The sequence below is a fragment of the Crinia signifera genome, chromosome 3 (assembly GCF_055691185.1).
Source record: "Crinia signifera chromosome 3, ASM5569118v1, whole genome shotgun sequence".
NCBI lineage: Eukaryota > Metazoa > Chordata > Amphibia > Anura > Myobatrachidae > Crinia > Crinia signifera.
Window position 1 is genome coordinate 66,393,586 of NC_139219.1, and position 23,765 is coordinate 66,417,350.

Sequence of the window (23,765 nt, forward strand, 5' to 3'; positions counted from 1 at the left end):
ATAGCCGCCGCTGCCCGCCCGCTGAGTGACAGCATGAGGATTATCAATGCTGCCCGCCCCACTGTCACTGGCATCCCCCGCTGCACCCAGAGACGCTGCTGCCAGCAAGCTGCACAGTGAGAGCACGGTGATTATCACCGCCGCCCGCCCCACTGTCACCGGCATCCCCCGCGGCACCCAGAGATGCTGCTGCCAGCCCCCACTACCGCCGCTGCTCACCGGCACCACCGGTGCCTGCCCCCCCCTGCTCCTCACCGCCCGGCAGCTCCCTGGTTTATTTTATATGTGATAAATCGAATGCGATTTATCACATGTAAAAAATGGCACATCAAGTGCCACATTGTATGTGAGCTTCCTGGGGAGCTGCCGGGCATCTCGCAGGAGAATTGGGTCCGACTTGTCCCTAGGACAAGTCGGCCTAATGTATGGGGGCCTTAAGCCTTGGAGAGATAAGGTGCAGAGAGATCAGAGGGCAGATGTATTCTGCCTGGTGAAGTGATAAAGTGGTTACACAGTGGGATGTGATAATGCACAGGCCAGTCAGCTCCTACCATTATTTTTCCAACCAAGCCTGGTACTTGACATGAGTTAATTGGCTGGTGCATTATAACCTTCCACTTTATCTCTTCATAAGGCTTAATTAATACATCTACCCAGGGCTATTTTTCAGCAGGCACTGAGGCCCTTATTCTAGTTCACTCTTTCTGACAAAATATTTCTTAGATGGACAAAACCACGTGCACTGCAGGTGAGGCAGGTGTAAAACCCCACCCAAATTTAATTATCTCTGCACAAGTAACACCGCCTCACCTGCAGTGCACATGGTTTTGTCCATCTAAGAAATATTTTGTCAGAAAGAGTGAACTAGAATAAGGGCCTCAGTTCCTGCTGGAGCCTACTGAAAAATAGCCTTGCATCTACCCCAAAGTACCATGCAGCTCCTGAGTTTTTAAACATGGCTGTTAGGAGCTGATTGGCGCGCCAAGGCTTTGTGCATAGACCCCAATATCTGTCTCAGTGAGCATTAGTGCTGTTTAACTGCTAGTGCACTACCTGTGGCCAATCTTGTTTGCTGGGCAGGGGCAAAATCACTGTTATGCTGGGTAACTGGGAGGATGGATCAGATCATCTGGCTGATCCAACTGATAAGTGCATATACAGTCACGTACCGATCCACTGCCCCTGGGGTCGCACTTGGCGTCACAACTGGGCAGGCAATAAATGAATCACCAGCAGTCGCTGGGGATACAATCCTGAAGTCAGGCTCGCCATCATCAGCGGTGCTGCACCGCTGGCACACACCTACGGATTGGACCGACACATCATGTGTGCTAAAAAGCACCAACGACGTGTCACAGATTTGTCCGATCTGACAGATTGAACCTGCAGCAGGCTCAATCTGTAGGGTCCGAACTGATGCGCGCGGGACAGCGCATTGGGTCGGGTCAGTTGTCAAACATCCAATTTGGCCCGATTTCTCAACCCGATCCATCTGGATCAGGCAAAATCAGTCCGAATCGGACAAGTGTATGGGGATTTAAAGGGTTAAACTCATCAGAATATCCTTTAAAGAATTAATTGGACACCGAAAACAATGCATTACCCACCATAATCCACCAGAGGGCAGCTGAGATACTTTGCTGTAATGTAATGGGGCTGTATCTCCTACATTGTATCAGACATTGCTAGACTCCAGGCCAAAGCAAAATTACCGGCGTTAATGAACACAGCAAACACGAGCTACAGCAGCCTGATAGTACATCGGGCTATCCAATTATAGCTCATTTATTGTGCAGTAAATTACCAATTTTTACGCAACAACTCATGGGACTCACGATAAATTCCCTGTGACCTACACGTTATCGCTCAAAACTGGTCTCCAGCGGCTGCTCATCACGAATTATGCTGTGAGTTCCTGAGACACCTGAAGCATAATCCCCAATAACTGAGGCTTCTCAGGACTAATTGTATTGCCCAGGTCAAATCCATGATGTGCAGTAAATTGCTGCACGATGGGCCCAATTCAGACCTGACTGCTAATATGAGAATTTGCTGCCCAGACTGAAAGAGAATTCACACTTTGCAAAATTGCAGAAGGATCGCTAATCAGTATCTCCTTACAGATCCATACGCCATTCACGGAACATCAAAAGGTTTTACTGCCTGTGCAAATGCAAGTCTGAGGCTTCCGCTAATCTGCAACTGAGATTGTTATGTATGCACAGTCAATTGATAAATGCTCATTTTGTGAATTCCTAGCAGTGAAGTCTTAATTAGGCCTCCAATTGTATACTGGCAAAAGTATTCAATGTTCCTTGTATCTGTCCCTTTAAAATATGAAAAGTTATTCCCAGGACAGTACAGCAACATCAATAATGTCATTGTAGTCACATTTCCCTATAGATTGTAAGCTTGCGAGTAGGGCCCTCATACCTTTCACTGTCTGTAAATACCCAGTTTGTTGTATCACTGTCTCCTATTGTAAAGCAAAGCAAAGTACAGTATATCATGTGCTATATAAGAAAGTGTTAATAAATAAAAATAAATAGAACAGCAGCATGTTTTATTATAGATAACCATTGTCTGACACATCAGCTTTTTACAGCATCATTAACTCCTTTACACAGGAGCATGATAAAGATCAGTGCATAACATCTTTAAGCTATATTTACAACATGGTTCTTGGGCCCAGTGGTGTATATACACACACACACAAGTAGTAGTATTTTAAATGAAAACTTTCAATGCAAAAATCCAGAAAGGCCGTAGACAATATGCAATATAAACTGAACATCCTCTTTTAAAAAAACAAAAAAACACAACAGTCAAAAAGAACTGGGGTGGGTTTATTCTGGTTCACACCTTCTGGAAAATTCCTTCTCAAATGGACAAAACCATGTGCACTGCAGTTGGGGTAGATGTTACTTGTGCAGAGCGAGTTAGATTTGGGTGGGGTTTGACTTCAAAGGGAGATCTATATTGCTGTGTAAAAACAAAGCAGTCACTAATTTCCCTGCACAGAAACAAAATAACTCACCCAAATCTAATTCTCTCTACACATTGCATCTGCCCCCCTGCAGTGCACATGGTTTTGTCCATCTAAGAAGGAATTTGATAGGAGTGAACCAGAATAACCCCCTGGGTCCTGTGCCCATCTTGCAGAGCACCATGGTTCCAGCTCAGGGAAGAAGTCGTCCACATCACTCCTACTTGCAGTCCGGATTGCTCAGAAATATTCTGTAATGCAGCACATAAAACACATAGGGGCATATTCAATTAAACGTGGTAGATTACTGCGGGCTTATTGATCCCCAGCGGGGCTATTCAATTACCCCCAAACCGGCAGTCATCTTTTTTTTCCATCAGTGTTCGGCAGGTGACAAAACCGCCGCAGTTAACGCAACCCGCAGAGATGTTCCTGCTGGAATCCATCAACTTTTCCTGGATTCTGTGTCTAACACACGATAACCCATATTAACAAATGAAAGAAACGGCACTAACCTGCCTGTCGGGAAAAGTCAAAAGGCTGAGTAGCCTCCCGTGTTAAACTCAAGCCACCTCTATTTATTACCCATGGTAAAGTATCACGGGGAATTCATTATCCCCCACAGTCACACAAAGTTTTGGCGTTTGTGTAATCTACATTAAGGGGTACATTTACTAAGATGGGGGAGTTCTATTGAAGATGCATCAATAAGTTTCTACTTATTTATTTAGCACCTTCTAGATTAGAAGATAAGATAGAATCTGAGTGGTTGCTATGGGCAACATCTCATTTAGCAAATGTACCCCTCAGATTCTAGCGATTGTATCTTAGAAAATGAAAGACCAAATCTGATTGGTTCATATGGGAAACAAATTTTTCATTTTAGACGATTTTGCAAATCGACATGAACAAAACAATTTATCTGACCATAGATGAATGGAAATGCGCCAAGTAAATACTTAAATAAATTATATTTCAGTGTTTAGTTTGCAATAAGCACAAAGCAATAACTAAAGACATTGCTACAGAATATGCAGAGTCTTCCATTACTTTGCCCGAGAACCACAGCTAAGGTTATTCAATGTCTTCCGGCCGCACAGGGTGGGGTAGAGGTATAATGGACTTTTTCTCTGTGTCTCTTGATAGTGCTTTCCTCATATCTGGGACAAAAGAAAAAAGTTTATTCATTGTTTCGCTTGTCCTTCTTAAGTGCAAATAAACAGTTTACAGAGTCACAAATATAAGGACACAATCCACATAACATACCATGAGTTTTAAGACACTGTCTGGACTATGCAGGATGGTTTTACATTATTAATGTTAATGGAGGTGCTATTGTAGGTCTGCACATTATAGGATCACCCTACTTCACATGGTCAGGGTTCGCAAAAACACGCTATATCGCGTATTTTACCCTAAAACGGTCCCCGAGGACTCAGTTTTTAAAACTAAAGGGGTCCCCGAGGACACGCTGTACTAAACCTGTGAGCCTCCGCCGTGAGCCAATCACTGCAGCGGCCGCCGGGACCCAATCATTGAACAGTGGCCGCCCGACAGCCAATCACTCTAGGTTTTACAGGTTGCTGCCGCTGCGCACCCTAAAGCCGCGCGCCCTGCATTTTGAGAGCAGGTTACCGTTTCAAAGTCACTCTGCGTCCTTCGGCCGCCCCCCCGCCATGTAAGTTCATTCCGCTGCTGAGAGCGGGGGGGACAGGATGGGATGCGGCTGTAACAGCCGCTCTCAGCAGAGTAGGTGAGCGCGCTGTCAGGGTGGCAGGGGACTGGATCAGATGAACTCAGAGCAGCGTGTCAGCTATTCCAGCCACATCCAGCCCCCCGCCGCGCTGATAGCCCGCTCACCTACTCTGCTGAGCAGCATGTCGGCATGTTTTCCAGCCCTTGGGCAACTTGTGTGCTGTAATGTGTACTGGGCATAACGGTGTGTGCTGTAATGTGTACTGGGCATAACGGTGTGTGCTGTAATGTGTACTGGGCATAACGGTGTGTGCTATAATGTGTACTGGGCATAACGGTGTGTTCTATAATGTGTACTGGGCATAACGGTGTGTTCTATAATGTGTACTGGGCATAACGGTGTGTTCTATAATGTGTACTGGGCATAACGGTGTGTGCTGTAATGTGTACTGGGCATAACGGTGTGTGCTGTAATGTGTACTGGGCATAACGGTGTGTGCTGTAATGTGTACTGGGCATAACGGTGTGTGCTGTAATGTATGCTGGGCATTATGGTGTGCTATAATGTGTACTGGGCATAACGGTGTGTTCTATAATGTATACTGGGCATAACTGTGTGTGCTGGAATGTGAATTGGTACTACTATGTGACCACACTACTTCCCCCCCCAAAAAACATGCCCTTAATTTTTATCTTCGGCACGCACTGTCCTTGTTTTCAGGTTTAGATAGTTTCTAGTATATATGTATCTTTATGCGAGTGGGCCAATTGATACTTCCCCCCTCAATTTACCACAATAGGCAGAACCGTGTACAATTGAAGGTCATGGGATATATATAGTAGCACATCACCTCTACATATGCAGACTGGGGCTATTTCAGCATGGATCACTACTGTGAGAATTCACAGCAGACTGAGGAGAAACCGCCGCCCAGACAGAGAGAAATTGTGAGAGAATGGTGAATGGATCGCTAATCGCTATCCTCTTGCAAATCCTAACGCAATCCCCCCCCCCCCCCCCCCCAAAAAAAAATCAAACAGTTTTTGCCATCTGGGCAAATTTGAGAAGGTCTGAGGCTTCCGCTTATCTGTTACTGAGACAGGGTGAAAGCGGTCAGTGCTGACGTCACGGACCCTCCTCAAAAACGCCCGTGTTTTTTCCAGACACCCCCAGTAACACCAGCTTCCTGTCAGTCAAAATGCAAGGGGATATCGTTTGAACCATATGCATTTTCTGACGCCAATTTCTCCCGCGCATTTGTCATGTGAACAAGCGCAGCCATTCAATAATCGCTTGATTTGTGAATTCTCTATTTAGTGAACCATGCTGAATTAGCCCCACAGTTTCCTAGTAATAATGCACATGCAAGAGTTGGTACAAGGCAACTTCTCCATGTACAAGTTCCCACAGTCAGTGTAAAAAAAAACAACAACCGTACAAAATCAGGTTGCGCTTGATAAAATCGTTTCTGCAGTTTAGGTGGAGCCAGTATGTTTCAGCACCAGAATCCCAATTTTTGGTGCATGAAAAATGCTACATTACGTGAATAGCCTTTCCCTGTGCCGCAGGGATTTTTTGCTGGGAATTAGCCCCCTAATTGTGTACAATAATGCATTTTCCATCACTGAGACATTGGTAAATAAGACAGGGATAGGACAGGACCATGCTTGTTCTTACCATAGGCGTCCTCATCTGGCTCCCCATTGCTGGCTGAGTAGTACTCTATCACCGTCCTGTACACGCTGTAACCCAGCTGTTTATACATGTTGACTGCCACTTGATTGGAAACTCTGACAAAAAGATCCACGAAGAATCCTTGTTTCCTGAAAGCAAGGACAAACAAAACTCTGCAGTAAGCACAGATGACAGGAGTGTACGTGCCACAGTGTTCTATTCCGTGGCTGTCACCTTTCAGAAATCTCTTCCAGAAGTTCCATCAGTTTAGCAGCTAGGCCCAGGCGCCGGTATTCAGGTGCTACAGAGAGAGCGGTGACGTGTCCATGCCACTCTTCACGGGCCACCGAGCCTTCAGCTTTCCCCATTACTAGAACACAAACATCGGTAAATTACATGCATTCCATGTGGTTTTCTCAAGTAGCCAATAGCTTGCATCCATGTTATGGAGGAACAAATGAGGACATTACTGCCACATTGGCTTTCCCTGACACAGTTGTATTCAATGTGTCAAAAACTCCTGACAGGCATCTGCTGGGCTCAGCACAACTATCCGGCTCCTATATTTCTGCTCCAACCTCCTTGTTTCGCCTCCTCCCGGCATTTATCTGCCTCATATTACATGAAATATACTTCAAGCGCCCATGATGTTCTATCACAGAATATGTGTGTACAGAACCTTAAATATAAATACATACTGTACATTAGTTTACTATTATCCTCACTATGAACAAACAATTTCAGAATGTCCTTAATCATATTAAACTATTATATATTTAAATTTTATTAAAATAGATAACATCCCTTCAGTGTTCTTCCCAGAAAGTTTTCCATTTAGGACGCATCAAGTAGTACCAGGGTAAGGGGCCATTGTGGAAAAAAAAAAAAGGGGGGGGGGGGGGTCGTGACCCCACAATAGTACGAATTCATTGTTTCCTCACAACCACACAGTAGCAGAAGTCTCCAACAGGATACATACAAGTAACCTGGTGCTATTGCCAGCTTGCAAAGGGCAATCCTAAAGGTCCCCATACATTTATGGAAACTTCTCCCCTCTGAGAAGTCGCACGCAATGCCCCCTTGAGGCACCTTGGACCTTCCCAAGCGGCAGGATCACGTGCGATATACCGCATGTGGTCCTTTTGTAAGCAAAAGATTGCGGGATGCGGGCATTTGGTCTACAGCATGATGGTCGAGAGTAATTGTGTCGACATGGTAAAAGTTCGACATGGTTCTAGGTCGAAAGGTCATTAGTTCGACAGGTTGTTAGTTCAACAATGTCTAGGTCGAGAGTGATCATGTCGACATGGGGTTTTCCACTGTTTTTTGAACCAACATGTGCCGACAGGTGGTATTTCATGCCCTACCATCCACTAGGGCGTGGTGGGAGAATAAAATAGTGTGCCGAGTGTAGTGAGGCACCGTGCCCGACGCATTGCGAGCGCAGTGAGGGGATGCGGTGCACTTGAAACTGTGTCCATGTCGACTGTGTTGACATTCAGGTAAAAAAACAGTGAAAAAATCGTGATCTCAGCCAAGCCTTAACAGTGATGAGAAGTTACTTACTATAACCCATGAGTTCTCCTCCAGGAGCCTCTGCGACTATAAAATATTCCGGCCAATGTGCCAGATACTGTAAGTAGAAAGGGATCCCATACTGGCATCTTTATTAAGGGAAATGTTAAATAAAATAAATCACATTTCGCTATTTTAGCCTGGTGACCATCATTTAATTTAAGGATATTATACATTTTACTAAACTTTAACAAGGATACAGTTTCTGTAAGAGGATCCAAATTTCTGTGAAAATAAATAAATACAAAATTAATTCAAATAACTAAAAAAAAAAAAACCACATGTAGAAAAAATATATGATGTCATTTTATTGAAACGCTGAGAATAAACTAGTGCTACTTGGAACAATGTTCAGTAAACCAGGTCAGTAGCATCAAATAGAATCTATTAACAGTGACCTGGACTGTGCTATACTGACTGGAAGTCTATGGGTGAAATTGAATAGGTTGAGACATTCAGAAAGTGCGAGATTTGGTAAGAAATCTCCAGAAGCGGCAATCATTTACACTGCAAAATCAAACTGGTTTTGAAGTGTAAATGATTGCCGCTTTAAATACAACTTCCTGAACCTCTCATCCTATTAAATTTCACCCTATATTCCAAGCTGACCTTAATGTTCTGGTACAAATGGCTTTCTATTCCCACCATGGCAGGTATTCAATGCTGTGGGCGAGCGGCGACAGCAAGCAGAGCTTCCTGCTCGCTGTCACCACTCACCCTGTCAGTATTCAACGCAGCCCCCTCATACGTCAATTTCCCCTCAAACCATTTTTTGAGCGAGGGGGAATTGGCGTATGCGGCTCCAGAAGCAGCGAGACTCACGGCTAAAAACAGCGAGTTTTCTGCATTAGCCGCGGTTCACGCTGTTTTGGGGAATTCTCGCCGTCCTGTGACGACGAGGATTTCCCCAGAACGTTGAATAGAGTGAGCGGCCGGTGTGGGGGTTAAACAGCAAGGATCAATGGTTTTCTGCAATCCTCGCTGTTTAACCCCCTCGCCGGCTGCACTGAATACCTGCCCATGGCTCTAACTGTGCGGAGTTTGTATATTCTCCTTGTACTTGCGTGGGTTTCCTCCGGGTACTCCGGTTTCCTCCCACAGTCCAAAAATATACTGGTAGGGTAATTGGCTCCCAACAAATTAACCCTAGAATGTCTGTTTGTGCGTGTACATGTGGTAGGGAATATAGATTGTAAGCTCCACTGGGGCAGGGACTGATGTGAATGTTCAACTATACTCTGTAAAGCGCTGCGGAATATGTGTGCGCTATATAAGAAACTGTTAATAAATAATAAATCATAAATACTACTAGGGGCTGGCCGCCATAACCATCTGGAGAGTATGCGGACAAAGACGGTCTTTGAATATGGGAGAGCTGCAAGTGAAATGTGAGGAGAAGAGGGCTTTGACAATAGGAGGGAAGAAAGCCCTGCTCAGAGGAGCGAACAATCTAGTGGGAACGGCTGACAGACAGATGACATGAGGTGCAAGCAAGTGGGAGGTGGCGTGGCGGTAGAGACTAGTTCCCATGCAGTATAGGTTACAGGATGTGACGTTCAGTTAGATGCCCTCACAACGTTTTTTAATTTATGTGTAATTCATGTAGGTGTCGGTTATTTTGTTTTATTTTTGCAGCATTGTACGCTCGCACGCTTCGGGCACGGTGGCTCGCTTCGCTCGCCACAGATTTATATTCCCCCTCCAGGTATACCTGGACCCAGGGCATGATGGGAAAATTACCAAAACTGCATGGGATCTAGACACTACCGTGGCATGATAGCACAGATGCTCGAGGCATTATACCTAGCTATTAGCCTACCTCTGGCTTTGCTTTTAGAATTACAGATTTGTTACCAAAAGTGACGCTTCAAGCTAGATCATAGAAGAGGTCAGCAGGGGTGGGGGGGATTTGATATTTGCACATATTTTAGAGATTAGTTAATATGTTTTTTTACAGAACTTAGCCTATGCCAAGCAATAGTACACTAGTCAGCTACCACTACCCACATGAAGATCTGATAGGAACAGAGGATATATGTTGTAATGGTCCTGAAGTAGTAATGCTGACTGATGGTGTCCAAAGGTCTGAACTTAAAATGTATAATATAAATTGTATTGGGGGATTGCACTATTGCACCTGGGCTAGTAACCCCTCTTGTGTACACAAAACAGAGGGACATGTGCCTACAGCAACTGTGGCAGGCTAGCTAGCATCTATCAGGTGACCATGTGGTTATTCCCCATGTATGTACCAGCAGCAGGGTGACAAATACTAGCAGCCCTCCCTTTGCCCCCATTTAAACCTGACTAGCCCTAGGGTCAGGGAATCCTCCAACTGTGGGATAGAGCGGTAGGGATCCGCCCGGGGTCTCACATGTTGTTGAAGCGAAACAAATCATCGCAGGTGAAGGCTCGCAGCGAGGTCATCTCTCCGTGTAGAACCAAGCAAACACCGGCAGGAAAGTACTGACGGAAGCTGGGCATGTACCGGAAGTGTCGTCATATCACCGGACAAACCCGTGGCAGCCATGCTTGATGCTGGCTAAGGTTGTCATGGAGATGGACTGGCAGCTGTGCTGTGGCAGGCTCAGGTTATCTATCTGCACAGTAGATTCTGAGTCTGCCAGTACTAGAGAGGATAGTTTAGCTTCCTTCTCATGGTTGGGGCACACGTCACAGCACATGACAGCTGCGTTGAAGCATAAGTTCTACTCAGCTCCTAAAAATAGGAGCTGACTGCCTTACACGTTTCACACGTGTTTGATTTTTTTTCCTTTATACTAGACCCTTTTATTTAGACAAATATACAACCATCCAATAGTGGGGTTAAAACATAGGGTACTTGTGTATTATCACGGCGCCTGATTTTACTACGTACGCATACATAGTGAAATCGCATCGCACCGCATGCCATTATGGCATGCAATGCGATTTTACCTGTTATAATGGCATTGAATGTACTATACCATTAAATGACATGAAGGGTGACATTCTATGCTATGCGCTAAATGCGCATGTTTAATTCGCACCCTGTATCGCCGCAAATCGCCTATTTAGAAATCGCATTTTTCAGCCTAAATGTGCATATTTAATGTGATGCGCATTGGAGGCTGAAAAGTGCGAATAGGGGCGATTTGCGGCGATGTGGTGCGCTGGTTTTAGTCCTGAAAATGTGCGATTTTCATGTGTGACGGAGTAACATCTCTGCTCTGGATGCGCTGAGATGTTACTCCGTCGGCGTCTATATTCAGAATGATTTCTGGCCAATCAGGAGCCGACTTTCTCGGCTCCTGATTGGCCGAGAAATCATTCTGTTCAGAGACGTCGAGGGAGCAACATCTCAGCGCCGGACCAACTCCTTGAAGCCGGGTACCAGTCGGGAGCAGCGCTGTCACCGGAGGTCGCCGCCGGGGAGCAGGTGAGTAGGATTTTCCTCCTTAGGTACCCCTCTGGACTACCACGGATCCCGGACCCCGGATTCTTCACGCCAGGAGCCCCGGAACCCCAGGACCAGCCCCGGAACCAGGACCAAGGCCCCGGAACCGGACTCTTCTGCCCTGGAGCCCCGGAGGACGAATCCAGGATCCAGGGACCGACCTACGGGCTCAAGGTAGGTAAGTATCAGTGTGTTTTGTGTGTATTAAAGTTTTATTTTTCAGGGTGTCAGTGTGATTTTGTGCACTATTTTTTACACTGCAGAACTACAAGTGCCAGCGGGCACTTTAATGCCCCGCATGCTGGGACTTGTGGTTCCCAAGTCCCAACATGCGGGGTAGGCTTGCTGGGACTGATAGTTCGCCAGTGTAAAACAATAGTTGACATTCTTTTTTTTACACAAAGCATCAGCTCCATGCCCACAGCCCAGGGGCATGGAGGACAGCCCCGGACTATCAGCATGGGCTGGTAAGTCCTGGAGGGGGGGGACCCCTTCATTGGGAGGGTCCCCACTTCCCCAGGACCCCTGCCCATGCTGACCAGCCAGGGGGTTAATGCTTTGGCCGGGGGGACTTGTATAAAAAGTCTCCCCCCGGCTGTGGCATTAGCCTGCTGGCTGGTTGTGTCCGGTGCTGGTTCTTAAAATACGGGGGACCCCTAGTCACTTTGTCCCCCGTATTTTGGGAACCAGCGCCGGACCTTGAGTCTGGTGCTGGTTTCATAAAATCAAGGGGACCCCTATTTGTCGGGGACCCTGATTTTATGTCACCAGCACCGGCTCAGTGAGCCCGGGGCTGGTTAGACTCGGGCGGGGGACCCCGCGCTCGTTTTTTTTTTTATTTAACCATTTATTTTATTTTTTACAGCAGAACCCTGCACGGAACATTGCGATCTGTGCAGGGTTCTGCCTAATTCGCCTAACAGACCCAGGTCTGAAATAAGTGCGATAATTAGTCACTTAAATAATGCGATGTGCAAATGCGCATAGCATTAAATAAGCGACTTGTATACTTTTCTGTGCGCAAACATCTGGATGCGATAAAAATGCGAATTAATCTCGCATTTTTATTCACCAGACATTTACGCACAAAATATGCGATTTCAGCCCCTGTGCGCATCCCATTAAATCGGCGATTTAATGGGAAAATGCGATAGCGCCATTTTGTGGTCTAATTACCGCAAAATAGCGCTAATCGCATATCATAGAATGTCACCCATAATGTCATTTTTTTAGGCACTCATCCCCCCCCCCCGTATCCACGTCATTCCGAAGCATGGCAAGCGGCGGTGGAACGCGTCCGGCCGACCTTTTCATACCCCCCACTATCCACGTCAGTGTGGAGTTGATTTTATATAGTGTGGCGAGCGCAGCGAGCCACTGAGCCCGAAGCATGGTGAGCGCAGCGAGCCCCGCGAGGGGACGCGTATTATGTTACATGTATTACGCGTCCGCTCACCACGCTTCGGGCTCGCCACACTATATAAAATCAACTCCACACTGATGTGGATAGTGGGGGTATGAAAAGGTCGGCCGGACGCGTTCAGCCGCCGCTCGCCGCGCTTCGCGATGACGTGGATAGTGGGGGGCCCAAATAAATGCCATTATATGTCATTTAATGGTATAGCACATTAAATGCCATTATTATATGTCAAATCGGTACTGATATCTGATCGCACCGCGTATTATGTTACATGTATTACGCGACCGCTCGCCACGCTTCGGGCTCGCCACACTATATAAAATCAACTCCACGCTGATGTGGATAGTGGGGGTATGAAAAGGTTGGCCGGACGCGTTCAGCCGCCGCTCGCCACGCTTCGGGATGACGTGGATAGTGGGGGGGGGGCCCCAAATAAATGACATTATATGGGGGGGGGCCCAAATAAAGCACATTAAATGCTATTATTATATGTCATATCGGTACTGATATCTGATCGCATCGCATGCCATACAATAATGGCATTCGATGCGATGCGATTTTTTATCTGACCCGATTTTTGTAATGTATTCACTGACAGAGAGCAGTGAATACATTACATAGGAAAATCGCATCGCATGCCATACAATAATGGCATGCGAATGCCCTAGTGGGAGCCGTGATAATACACAAGTACCAAACATAGATACAGTGGTGTAACAATAAATCTACTAGGACCTTTAGCATCTGTCTCCTAAAAGGTAGCAGCCATTTTTGGGAGATTCTGGTTCACTCGCAAAGGCAAATTCTCTCTCTAATAGACAAAACCATGTGCACTGCAGGTGGGGCAGATGTAACATGTGCAGAGAGAGTAAGGGCTGTTTCACACAGTACGGTTCCTGCCGCACGGTGAAATCCCGTACGGTCAGGGAGCCGCGCCGCACTCAGAATTTTATAATGGCAGGGATGGCCACAGCCCGGCAGCCGTCCCTTCCAGTGGGGGGATCCGGCTGCAGCCGTGCGGCCGGGCCGTGGCCGTCCCGTGTGAATGGACACAATAGTGTCCATTCACAACTGCTGAGTGCGGCACGGCTCCCTGGCCGTACGGGATTTCACTGTGCGGCAGGAACCGTACTGTGTGAAACAGCCCTTAGGCTAGCTATTCGATCCCTAGCTATTCGATCCCAATGCGATCAGATTGCATTGGGATCGAATCGCACAGCAAGCCAGCCGACATGCATGTGATTTGGGCGATATAGTGCAGATCTGCACTACATAGTCATTGCAGCCCTGTCTATCTGGGTTTCGATTTGTGCTGCCACAGGAGCTCTCATCGGGATCGCAAAGTAAAAACCCTGTGTGATCTGTATGCGATCTGCATGCAATTTTGATGGGTACAATCATGCTGATTGTACCCGTGTGTAGACACCATTAGATTTGGGTGTTATTTTATTTCTGTGCAGGGTAAATAATGGCTGCTTTATTTTACACTGCAAAATAGATATCAGTTTGAAGTACAAACCCCACCCAAATCTAACTCTCTCTGCAAATCGAAGTATCCAGATGGCCAGATCACATTGGTATCTGCAGAGATCATGTTCCCAAGCCACCACTGCATTGCTACGCCACCACTAGATAGATAGGGCCAATAAGACAGAAACACTCTGATTCTCGTACGAAAGGCAAATATATTATTGCATACAGTTCACATGGCAGCCCATACACTGTCTTTGTCCCGGCACACGCAAATATAAGTCATTATCCACTGACTTATATTGGTGAGTCCAGGAGAAACCATTTGATGGTCGGCGACCATCAAATTATTTCTAGTGCTGCGGGACATGTGAGGAGATATGTTTTCATAACAGTGGTGGTGGCCGTGTATTCGCCGGGGCGGGCTCTCTGGGACTCGGTAAGCTGCGAGCTTCACCGCTTACAGAGTCTACAAGAATGAGGGCCTAAAATTCAATTCAGACTGATTTTTTATTTCCAAAGGGGGAGATATCATTTGGTGGTTGGCGACCATCGATTGAGTTCTCTCCCCTATGGCGCATGCGAGGGGATGTGTTGGCGTACATCTTCTCGCATATTACCGAGGGGTTTTGGTTGGGGGGGGGGGCATTAGGCCGGGAAAGACTGCAGCTTAGCGAGTGGTCCTATGACTACAAGCACAACACTGTGACGTGGTGAATTTACCACTAGGCATGGGAGGCACGTGCCTAGGGGCGGCACTTGGATGCTTGTGTTTATACGGGTAGCCTGAAATGTACCAGTAACTGCAGAATATTTGTATACTGTACTGGGCCATATGACATCTTGAATGGAGTGTAAATGTGCAGGACAAGCTGTCCTACTTAGTAAATGTGTACACATAATTACAAAATAATAATAATTGTTAAAGGCTTTTTAACCCCTTACCGACGCAGCATGTTTTTGCCTTCCTGACAAAGGCCTTTTTTTCAAATCTGACATGTATCACTTAAGTGGGGATAACTTTTTTTTGCTTTTACTTATCCCAGTGATTTTGAGATTGTTTTCTCGTGACACATAGTACTTTAAGTTAGTGGTAAATTTTGGTCGATACAGTTTTTTTTTTTTGTGTGAAAAATACCAAAATGTCGTAAAAAAATGGAACATTTTGCAATTTGCAAAATGTTACATTTTCTGCTTGTGAGACAAATAATCATACCACTCAAAATAGTTAATAACTAACATAGACCATATCTAAACTTTATTAATACATCATTATTTCAACCGCCTTTAATTTTTTTGGACAATAGGGGGCAGCAGAGTCAAAATTTTGACTCATAGCACAGTAAACGCTGCTTTTGGCTGTTCACGTTTGAACAGCCAATCGCAGCGATCGCCCATCGCTGCCCCCCCTGGGCAATGAGGGAAGATGTCTGCTGTCAGGGACAGCAGACATCGTCCCTCTGTCACCGCGTCTCTAGACGCGGTGACACTTTGAAGTCATGACGTACATTTACGTCATGTGTCGGGAAGTACATCCCGACCATGACGTAAATGTACGTCAAATGTCGGGAAGGGGTTAATGAGGGCTTATAACCAATTAATGAAAATAATTAAATCAAGTGGGGTGGTACCGTAATTTATCGGGCGCCATCTAATGGCTGCTGGCACGCACAACACTTAAGGAGCAGTGTTAGCCTCTTATTATATAGGATAAAGGGCAGGATGCTCTAACTTCCGACGCCCCTCTTCACCAGCTACCGCATTCATACTGATCGCATATGCACTAACATATGCGATTAGTAACGCAAAGGACAGCTCTAGCGATAAGTGATGTCCTTTGTGATACGGTGCTGATCCTGGACTTCCAGGTCTCAGAACTGGAAGTACCTCTGCGCATGTGCTGAGTGATAGTGATGGGGCTGGCTGCGGGGCATGCTGGGAGGGATCCGTGATGGGGAGAAGCCTATAGGATTTTGCTTACTATAACCTCCGCAGCAGTGTCCGGATGGAGAAGCTTTACCATGGTTGCCTACCTGACCCTCTCCTTCAGGGAGAAAATGCTCTGTTCCTGGACTTCCCTTGTAATGTAGGATTGCCATCACCTATGGTGAAACACCTTTCTTATCAATTACCTAGCTCACCACAGGTGCTGGCAATCATACATTACCAGGGAAGTCCAGGAGCAGAGCATTTTCTCCCTGAAGGAGAGGGTCAGGTAGGCAACCATGGGCTTCACTGTTTACCACATTTTTGGTTTATAACATTCCACCCATAGATATCAATCAAAGATTTCCAGTGTAACACAAACTTATCACTATGTAAAAACCCTTTACAGCTCCATGTAACATGCAGACACAGTATATAGCAGTGGTCAGGGAACTCTGTCCTCATTACCCCACGCAGTGCATGTTTTGCAGGTCTCCTCACAGGGGCCCTTATTCTGATCGGTGCGGTCGGAGCCGATTATGCGGCCAGGACCGTGCGTGCGAAACCCCGCCTTCCATACGGATCGCTAACTCCGTCCGTATGCGGTAAGAAGCTGTCCGAACGGACCGCACGTGTATTTTTCACGGAATACGCCTCCTCCATCTAAGGGAACCTCCCCCATCATTCGATGGTCGCAGACCATCGAATGCAGGACCGAGTGCTCCACCAGCACCCGCAACCTCAGACCACACGGACATTTTTCCGTGCAAAAGCAGAGATCTGGGCGGGCAGCTGACATCCGGCGATGTCATATGTCCGCCCCCTACACGTGCGTCACGGCCGCATTACCAAACGTACGCCCAGCGTTTTCATGGGAACTCCCATGAAACGCGGGGCGTATGCATATAGTAATGAGCCCAAATAGCCCTTCACGCCCCTCTCCACCCCCTGTTCGGAGTGTTCACATATCATGCGGAATTTCGCCGTACGCCCCGCTCGCACATGCGCAGATACGCCTCTGCACATGCGCAGACACAAAACATCGGCGGGCCGAACACACGCGGATATATCCGCACCGATCAGAATAAGGGCCAGAATCACAAGTGAAATAATTAACTCCACCTGCGGACATTATAAAATGTGTCTGTGGGTAATTAGTACACCTGTGCACCTGCTGGGTTACCAGCAAGACATGCACTGTGTTGGGTAATGAGGACCGAGTTCCCTGACCACTGGTATATAGCATCCTGAGTATTCAACAAGCGTAATCATCCATACCTGTACATTGTGATCAGCTAATTCTATGACACCAACATAGAGCCTCATGCTAACATATAGCTGCTAACTGCCAACACATACAGTCCAACATGACCCATCCAGGAGGGACACAATGCCATACTTCCCAACATGACCCTCTCCAGGAGGGACACAATGCTCTGTTCCTGGACTTACCTGGTAAGGTATGATTGCCAGCACCTGTGTTGAGCAGGTTAAGTGATCCGAAAGGGGTTTCACTGCAGGTGATGGTAATCATAAATTAAGAGGGAAGTAAAGGAACAGAGCAATGTGTCCCTCCTGAAGATGGTCATGTTGGGAGGGACACTACTCTGCTCCTGGACTTCCATCTTAACGTATGATTGTGTCAGGGTTGCCTACCTGACCCTCTCCTTCAGGGAGAACATGCTCTGTTCCCGAACTTCCCTGGTAATGTATGATTGCCATCACCTGTGGGGAGCTAGATAATTGATAAGAAAGGCGTTTCACCACAGGCAATCATGCTTCCTTTCCCATACACATGACTCAGAGCAGCATTGAACTCAGGCCACATGCACACAACACTCCCATGACACTCCCACAACACAGTTCTGTGCAATCACATTATCGCTGCACAGTTCACTTCCCACCCTGGAACACTATTTCAAAATGAGATCAGTCTGACATGTCAAAACGCAAAGTCTGCATCCGCGCCGTATGACAGGGTTGCCTACCCTCTAGGGCAGGCATTCCCAACCATGGTCCTCAAGGCACACCAACAGTGCAGGTTTTAGTGATATCCAGGCTTCAGCACAGGTGACTTAATTAGTACCTGAGTGATTCTGATTAAACCATCTGTGCTGAAGCCTGGATATCACAAAAACCTGCACTGTTGGTGTGTCTTGAGGACCGTGGTTGGGAATGCCTGCTCTAGGGAATGACCGGGAGGCTCCCGAAAATTGGGTCCCCCTCCTAGCCCCCCGGAAAGGTGGGCGTCCCTCCCGGATACCGCCGGACCCACCTGCATCTCCCCGTGGCAACGTCAATTTACATCAATTTGTCGCTTTTCGGGGATGGGCAGGGCTAAATATGCAAATTTAGTCCTTTTAATGGGATTTACCTACTGGGGGTGGGGCTTGATGTCTACATCAAGCCACGCCCCCAGGATTGCTGCTGACAGACTTTAAAAAAAGGCAAGTATGCCATATGATAGAACTTGCTCTTTGCATCTGAGAAGAGGGATATGTCTCAAGCTGGGTACACATCTATACAATCCCTGTTTTCTTGCGACCGTTCAACCAACCATAGACGCGTCGGACTGTCCACAAACAACAGCCGATACGCGCATACACACCTGTACAATTTTACTTGCGACGTCCGATGTACTCCCATCCAAACAGTCGCAAGAAAAAGATTGTACCATCGTACATACTCTCTCGATTTGGGCTTTTGATATGATATATATAAACAAAATTATCATAATGGGCTGGGTTAAGGGCATACCAAAACAAAGAGGTGTGAGTACAGAACCTAAACAAAAGTCGGGGTACGTGGGGGAAAGCATCTACAGTCAGCCGGCAGGGTGACTATGGACAGATACGGCAAACTGCTATAAAGACGGGGGAAAGTGTCTACAGTCAGTTTGCGGTATCTGTCCATAGTCACCCTGCCGGCTGACTGTAGACGCTTTCCCCCATCTTTATAGCAGTTTGCCGTATCTGTCCATAGTCACCCTGCTGGCTGACTGTAGAAGCTTTCCCCCGTCTTTATAGCAGTTTGCCGCATCTGTCCATAGTCACCCTGCCGGCTGACTGTAGACGCTTTCCCCCATCTTTATAGCAGTTTGCCATATCTGATCTTCTGTCCATAGTCACCCTGCTGGCTGATTGTAGATGCTTTCCCTCGTGTACCCTGACTTTTTAGGCTATATGTGTAGCTATATGTGAAGCCCGGAGTCCTGTCACTGATGTTGCAGCAGCATGATGCAGCTCTGGGCTACACAGCGGCAGCGATGATAAATCACATCAGGGTCGCTGCTCCCTGTCACAACAGCCGCCAGTCACTGCTCTCGACACAGCAGCTGGTCACTGCTCCCAACACACTGCTCATTTGTATATTAAGAGCTTTTACCATATGTGCTATATATACATATATATATTTTATATATACTCCCTATTGAAATGCTATAGGGAGAGGTGAACGCTTCTTGTGCTGTAGGAGAGATCATGCAGCTATGGAACGCCCACATGGGCGTTCCAGCTTTGGCAGTATAGACGCAAGAACGGCCAGCATATCGGTTGAACGTGCGTACACACTGCACTTTTGTTCTGATATGGGCCCGTCCTGTCGGATGAAAATTAAACAGCACTGAACCTTCGACCGACCGAGTATGGACGAACAAGACCATTTTTGCCCGTTTATCGCTCGTACGGGACAGCGTACACCCCTATACAATTGAACGGTCGTCCGACCCAGAACGGAAGAACGGCCCGACGATTGTATGTATGTGTACCCAGCTTCACTCAGAACCAGCCCCATAACTCCAGAGCCCCATGACAGCCATAAGGTGCGTACACACGGGCATTTATCACTGGCAATATGGTCACTGAGCGACCATATTGCCAGCGAGTGGAGTGTGCACCGGCGATAAATCGCTGGGTGTGCGCTCCCATTTTTAGCCCCCTTATGATCGCTGGTTCCCTCTGCGGCTCCCCCGGCAGAGGTTCCCATTCATCAGCGACCATCTCTGGTCGCTGATGAAAAGGAGACACTGAGCAATATATTGCTGAGCAATATATCTCCCCATGTATACACAGCTATAGTAATATTTTTTCCCCTCAGTACATAGGCCCTTAATCTAGTTCATTCTTTCTGGCAAATTCCTTCTTAGATGGACAAAACCATGTGCACTGCAGGTGGGGCAGATATAACATGTGCAGAGAGAATTAGATTTGGGTGAGGTATTTTGTTTCTGTGCAGGGAAATACTGGCTGCATTATTTTACACTGCAATATAGATCTCACTTTGAAGTAAAACCCCACCCAAATCTAATTCTCTCTGCACATGTTACATCTGCCCCACCTGCAGTGCACATGGTTTTGCCCATCTAAGAAGGAATTTGTCAGAAAGAATAAACTAGAATAACCCCCATAGTGCTGCTGTCACTAATGACACTGCCATATTGCTTTCACTCAGACAGGTGCAATAATAAACAGCAAGTAACTATAGAGCTGTTACTGGTTAGCTAGCACAATTTGAAATTCCTAGTGACCTTTTACTGGGGATTCTGGAGAAAGTCAAAACAGCATTATGTGAGTGAGTGCAGCAGTAACGTTACTTGCAGGGTAGTTTTTGTAATTATTAGCTTTGGTCAATGATCAACTATGTGCCTTCTTAGGAATGTATTAACCAAAAAGAGAAAACCATGTAGGACACAGCTGAGCAAAACACATTTTTAGACATTACCTCTTATGACCGGGGCTAGAACACTAAAAATAAATATACATTATTATCTACAGCATACTTGCCTACCTGACCCTCTCCATGAGGGAGAAAATGCTCTGTTCCCGGACTTCCCTGGTAATGTAGGATTGCCATCATCTTTGATGAGCTAGGCAATTGATAAGAAAGATGTTTCACCACAGGTGATGGCAAGGAATGTGCACTGCAGGTGGGGCAGATGTAACGTGCAGTTACATTTGGGTGGAGTGTGTTCAAACTGAAATCTAAATTGCATTGTAAAAATAAAGCAGCCAGTATTTAACTTGCACAGAAACAAAATTACTCACCCAAATCTAATATAACTCTCTCTGCACATGTTACATTTGCCCCACCTGAAATGCAAAAGGGTTCTGCCCATTAGAGAAAGATTTATCTTTTGCGATCAACAATGAATCAGGCTCAATATCAGTCCAACAAAGGAAAGAGTGGTATGCTGCGCTGAACAATAGAAGATGATGCAATTTACCCATAAAAAAAAACTGCTATAAATATCAGTCCAGGCTTAATTGATATCCCTGCTTTGACTTCATTAAAACCTCAGTTATTTCGAGATATCCTTCTGTGCTGGTATCACTTATGCTGCGTACACACTTATTAATATATTGTCCGTTCAATTGAACGGCCTATATATCTGTGTGGTCTGTCGGCCAGTGTGTACCAGCGACATGTTTGTGAATTACGTAGTTTACAGACATATTGCATTGGCTTCACATTAGTTAACCTATGTATCTAAAGATATATCAGTGAATTGTTCTGCGATCCTCTGACTGCCACTGCACTTGCAGTAATGGCCAGCGGTGATAGACAGTACAACTGGACAGGTGCATGTAATGCCCGCCCAGTTATGACGTCAGTATGTGTGTACCCAGCCTAAAATATGCACTGTTAGTGTGCCTTGAGGTTGGGAAATCTGCTCAGTGGCGTAACTATAGCCCTGCAGACCCTGCGGCGGCATGGAGGCGCTGAGTAAGTGAGGGCGCCGGGGGTCTGTGGGGCTATTGCTGTGCAGCACTGCCGCTGGGACCTGCTTAGTCTGAATAAGAAGAGGTATGGAGTCTAGCGACTCATATGTAATATGCCTCTTTATAAAGCATTGGCTAGACAGCACCTAGAACATGGAGTACAATTCTGGAAAAAGTCCAAAGAAGAGCAACAAAGCTAATAAAAGGGTTGGAGAACTTAAGAAATGAAGACAGATTGGACAAACTGGGTTTGTTTACGCTACAAAAGGGATGTTTAAGGAGAGACAAATATATGTACAAATATATCAGGGGCCAATATAAGGAATTGTCAGGCAACATTTTTGGATATGTGGGCAGGAGTTTAGACTAGAGGAGAGAAGATTTCATATCCTTTTTGTCGGCAGAGACAATAAATTCATATAGAATAAGGTTGGACAAACATCTATTGGGCAAAAACATCCAGGGGTACAAACAACAATCATAATCTGTATATAATGACATCAGATTTCAGTTTACATAAGGGATGTAGCAAGTACATTATGCACTCTAACCATAGTTTGAACTTATGGCCGCACGTCTTTATTCAGCCTTAACTACTATGTAACTATGACATGAGTTTTTCATGTTTTTGTCCCAAATGTCGACACAGCCGACATGGACACTGTCTCTGTGTACTGCGTGCACTTGCATGGCTCGCTATGTTCGCCATGCTTCAGGCACGGTGCCTCGGTACCCTATTATATTTTCCCACCATGCCAACTGCCTGTCGGCACAAGTCGGCCCCAAAAAGTGAAAAACTTCATGTCAACCTTTTGACTGTCGCCCTTCCCATTGTTGGCCTAATGCTTGTGTTGACCTTCTGACCCTGTCCACCTTAGCCATGTCAAATTATTTCAGGTGTCCACCTAAGCGCTATTGATCTTCAGTGGTCGACCTTTATAGGGTGAACCTAGTTTTGCGTGCGGGTTTTCAGGACGTACTATATTTTTACTATACAAGTGCAGCACTTTGTTTCCTAAGTACTCAAAAATAAGCAAAACAGGTATTTATCCAAACCACATTACAGTTTATTATGTGCAAAATACATATATATCACAAGACATTTGAATGTAGGTAAGTCCCTATTTTCTTGTGTCGAAATACAGCTTGAAAACACATATTTCCATTTCTTAATACATCATCTTTGTTCCATGAAAAAACACAGGTTTTTTTTAAATATTTTTTTCCATTTATTTTGAAAGCAAACTACATAAAACATAATTACTTTAAATAATTAGTGTTTTATTTTCATGAAATCATAAGTATGTTGTACAATCTAACAGGATTACAGGGTATGTGCCAGCAAACCCATTTCAAGATTTGTATCAAAACTCTTCGATTACATTTTGTGTTGTCTAAGCCAGCAGACAAGTACAGTACTGATACAGTCCTAAATATTGCATCACTTTTTACCACTTACTACATTCTTTTCCTTTCCTACTGCTCTTGCCAAGCAAGAGTTATGTATAACTTCAGCTAATTCCATCTACAAACTTTTTCAGTGCTGGTGATAATGAACTTGGTAAGATGAAAAAATACATTATGGCCTCATATCAAGGCCCATTGCAGTTCCTTACTCATAACAAATTTATTTAAAGGTTCTGTTCCAGTGATTATATTTATAGGTTCTATTTTACATAGGCTGTTATGTTTCAATTGAATGTAATGATTTTATTACACGTAAAGCCCCGTACACATGGGCCAAAGGGATCCCTGTGCTTAGCAATGTACTGAACCACACATGGCTCAGCACACATGCGCCATACATATGGGGCGATGTGTGCTTAATATCTAAGCGATCTAGATGAATCGCTTAGAAATAATGG

General features: G+C 45.8%; 1 protein-coding gene across 1 annotated transcript; it reads right to left on the minus strand.

Annotated features, from left to right (window-relative positions):
* Positions 1-2,542: 2,542 nt before the first annotated feature.
* Positions 2,543-10,435, minus strand: NAA20 (N-alpha-acetyltransferase 20, NatB catalytic subunit). The gene is made up of 6 exons (XM_083175931.1): positions 10,306-10,435; positions 8,132-8,156; positions 7,923-8,013; positions 6,591-6,726; positions 6,360-6,505; positions 2,543-4,146 (listed from the first exon to the last, which is right to left on the minus strand). The coding sequence occupies exons 1-6, from the start codon at positions 10,413-10,415 to the stop codon at positions 4,061-4,063; spliced, it is 594 nt and encodes a 197-aa protein (XP_083032057.1). The 5' UTR covers positions 10,416-10,435; the 3' UTR covers positions 2,543-4,060.
* Positions 10,436-23,765: the final 13,330 nt, after the last annotated feature.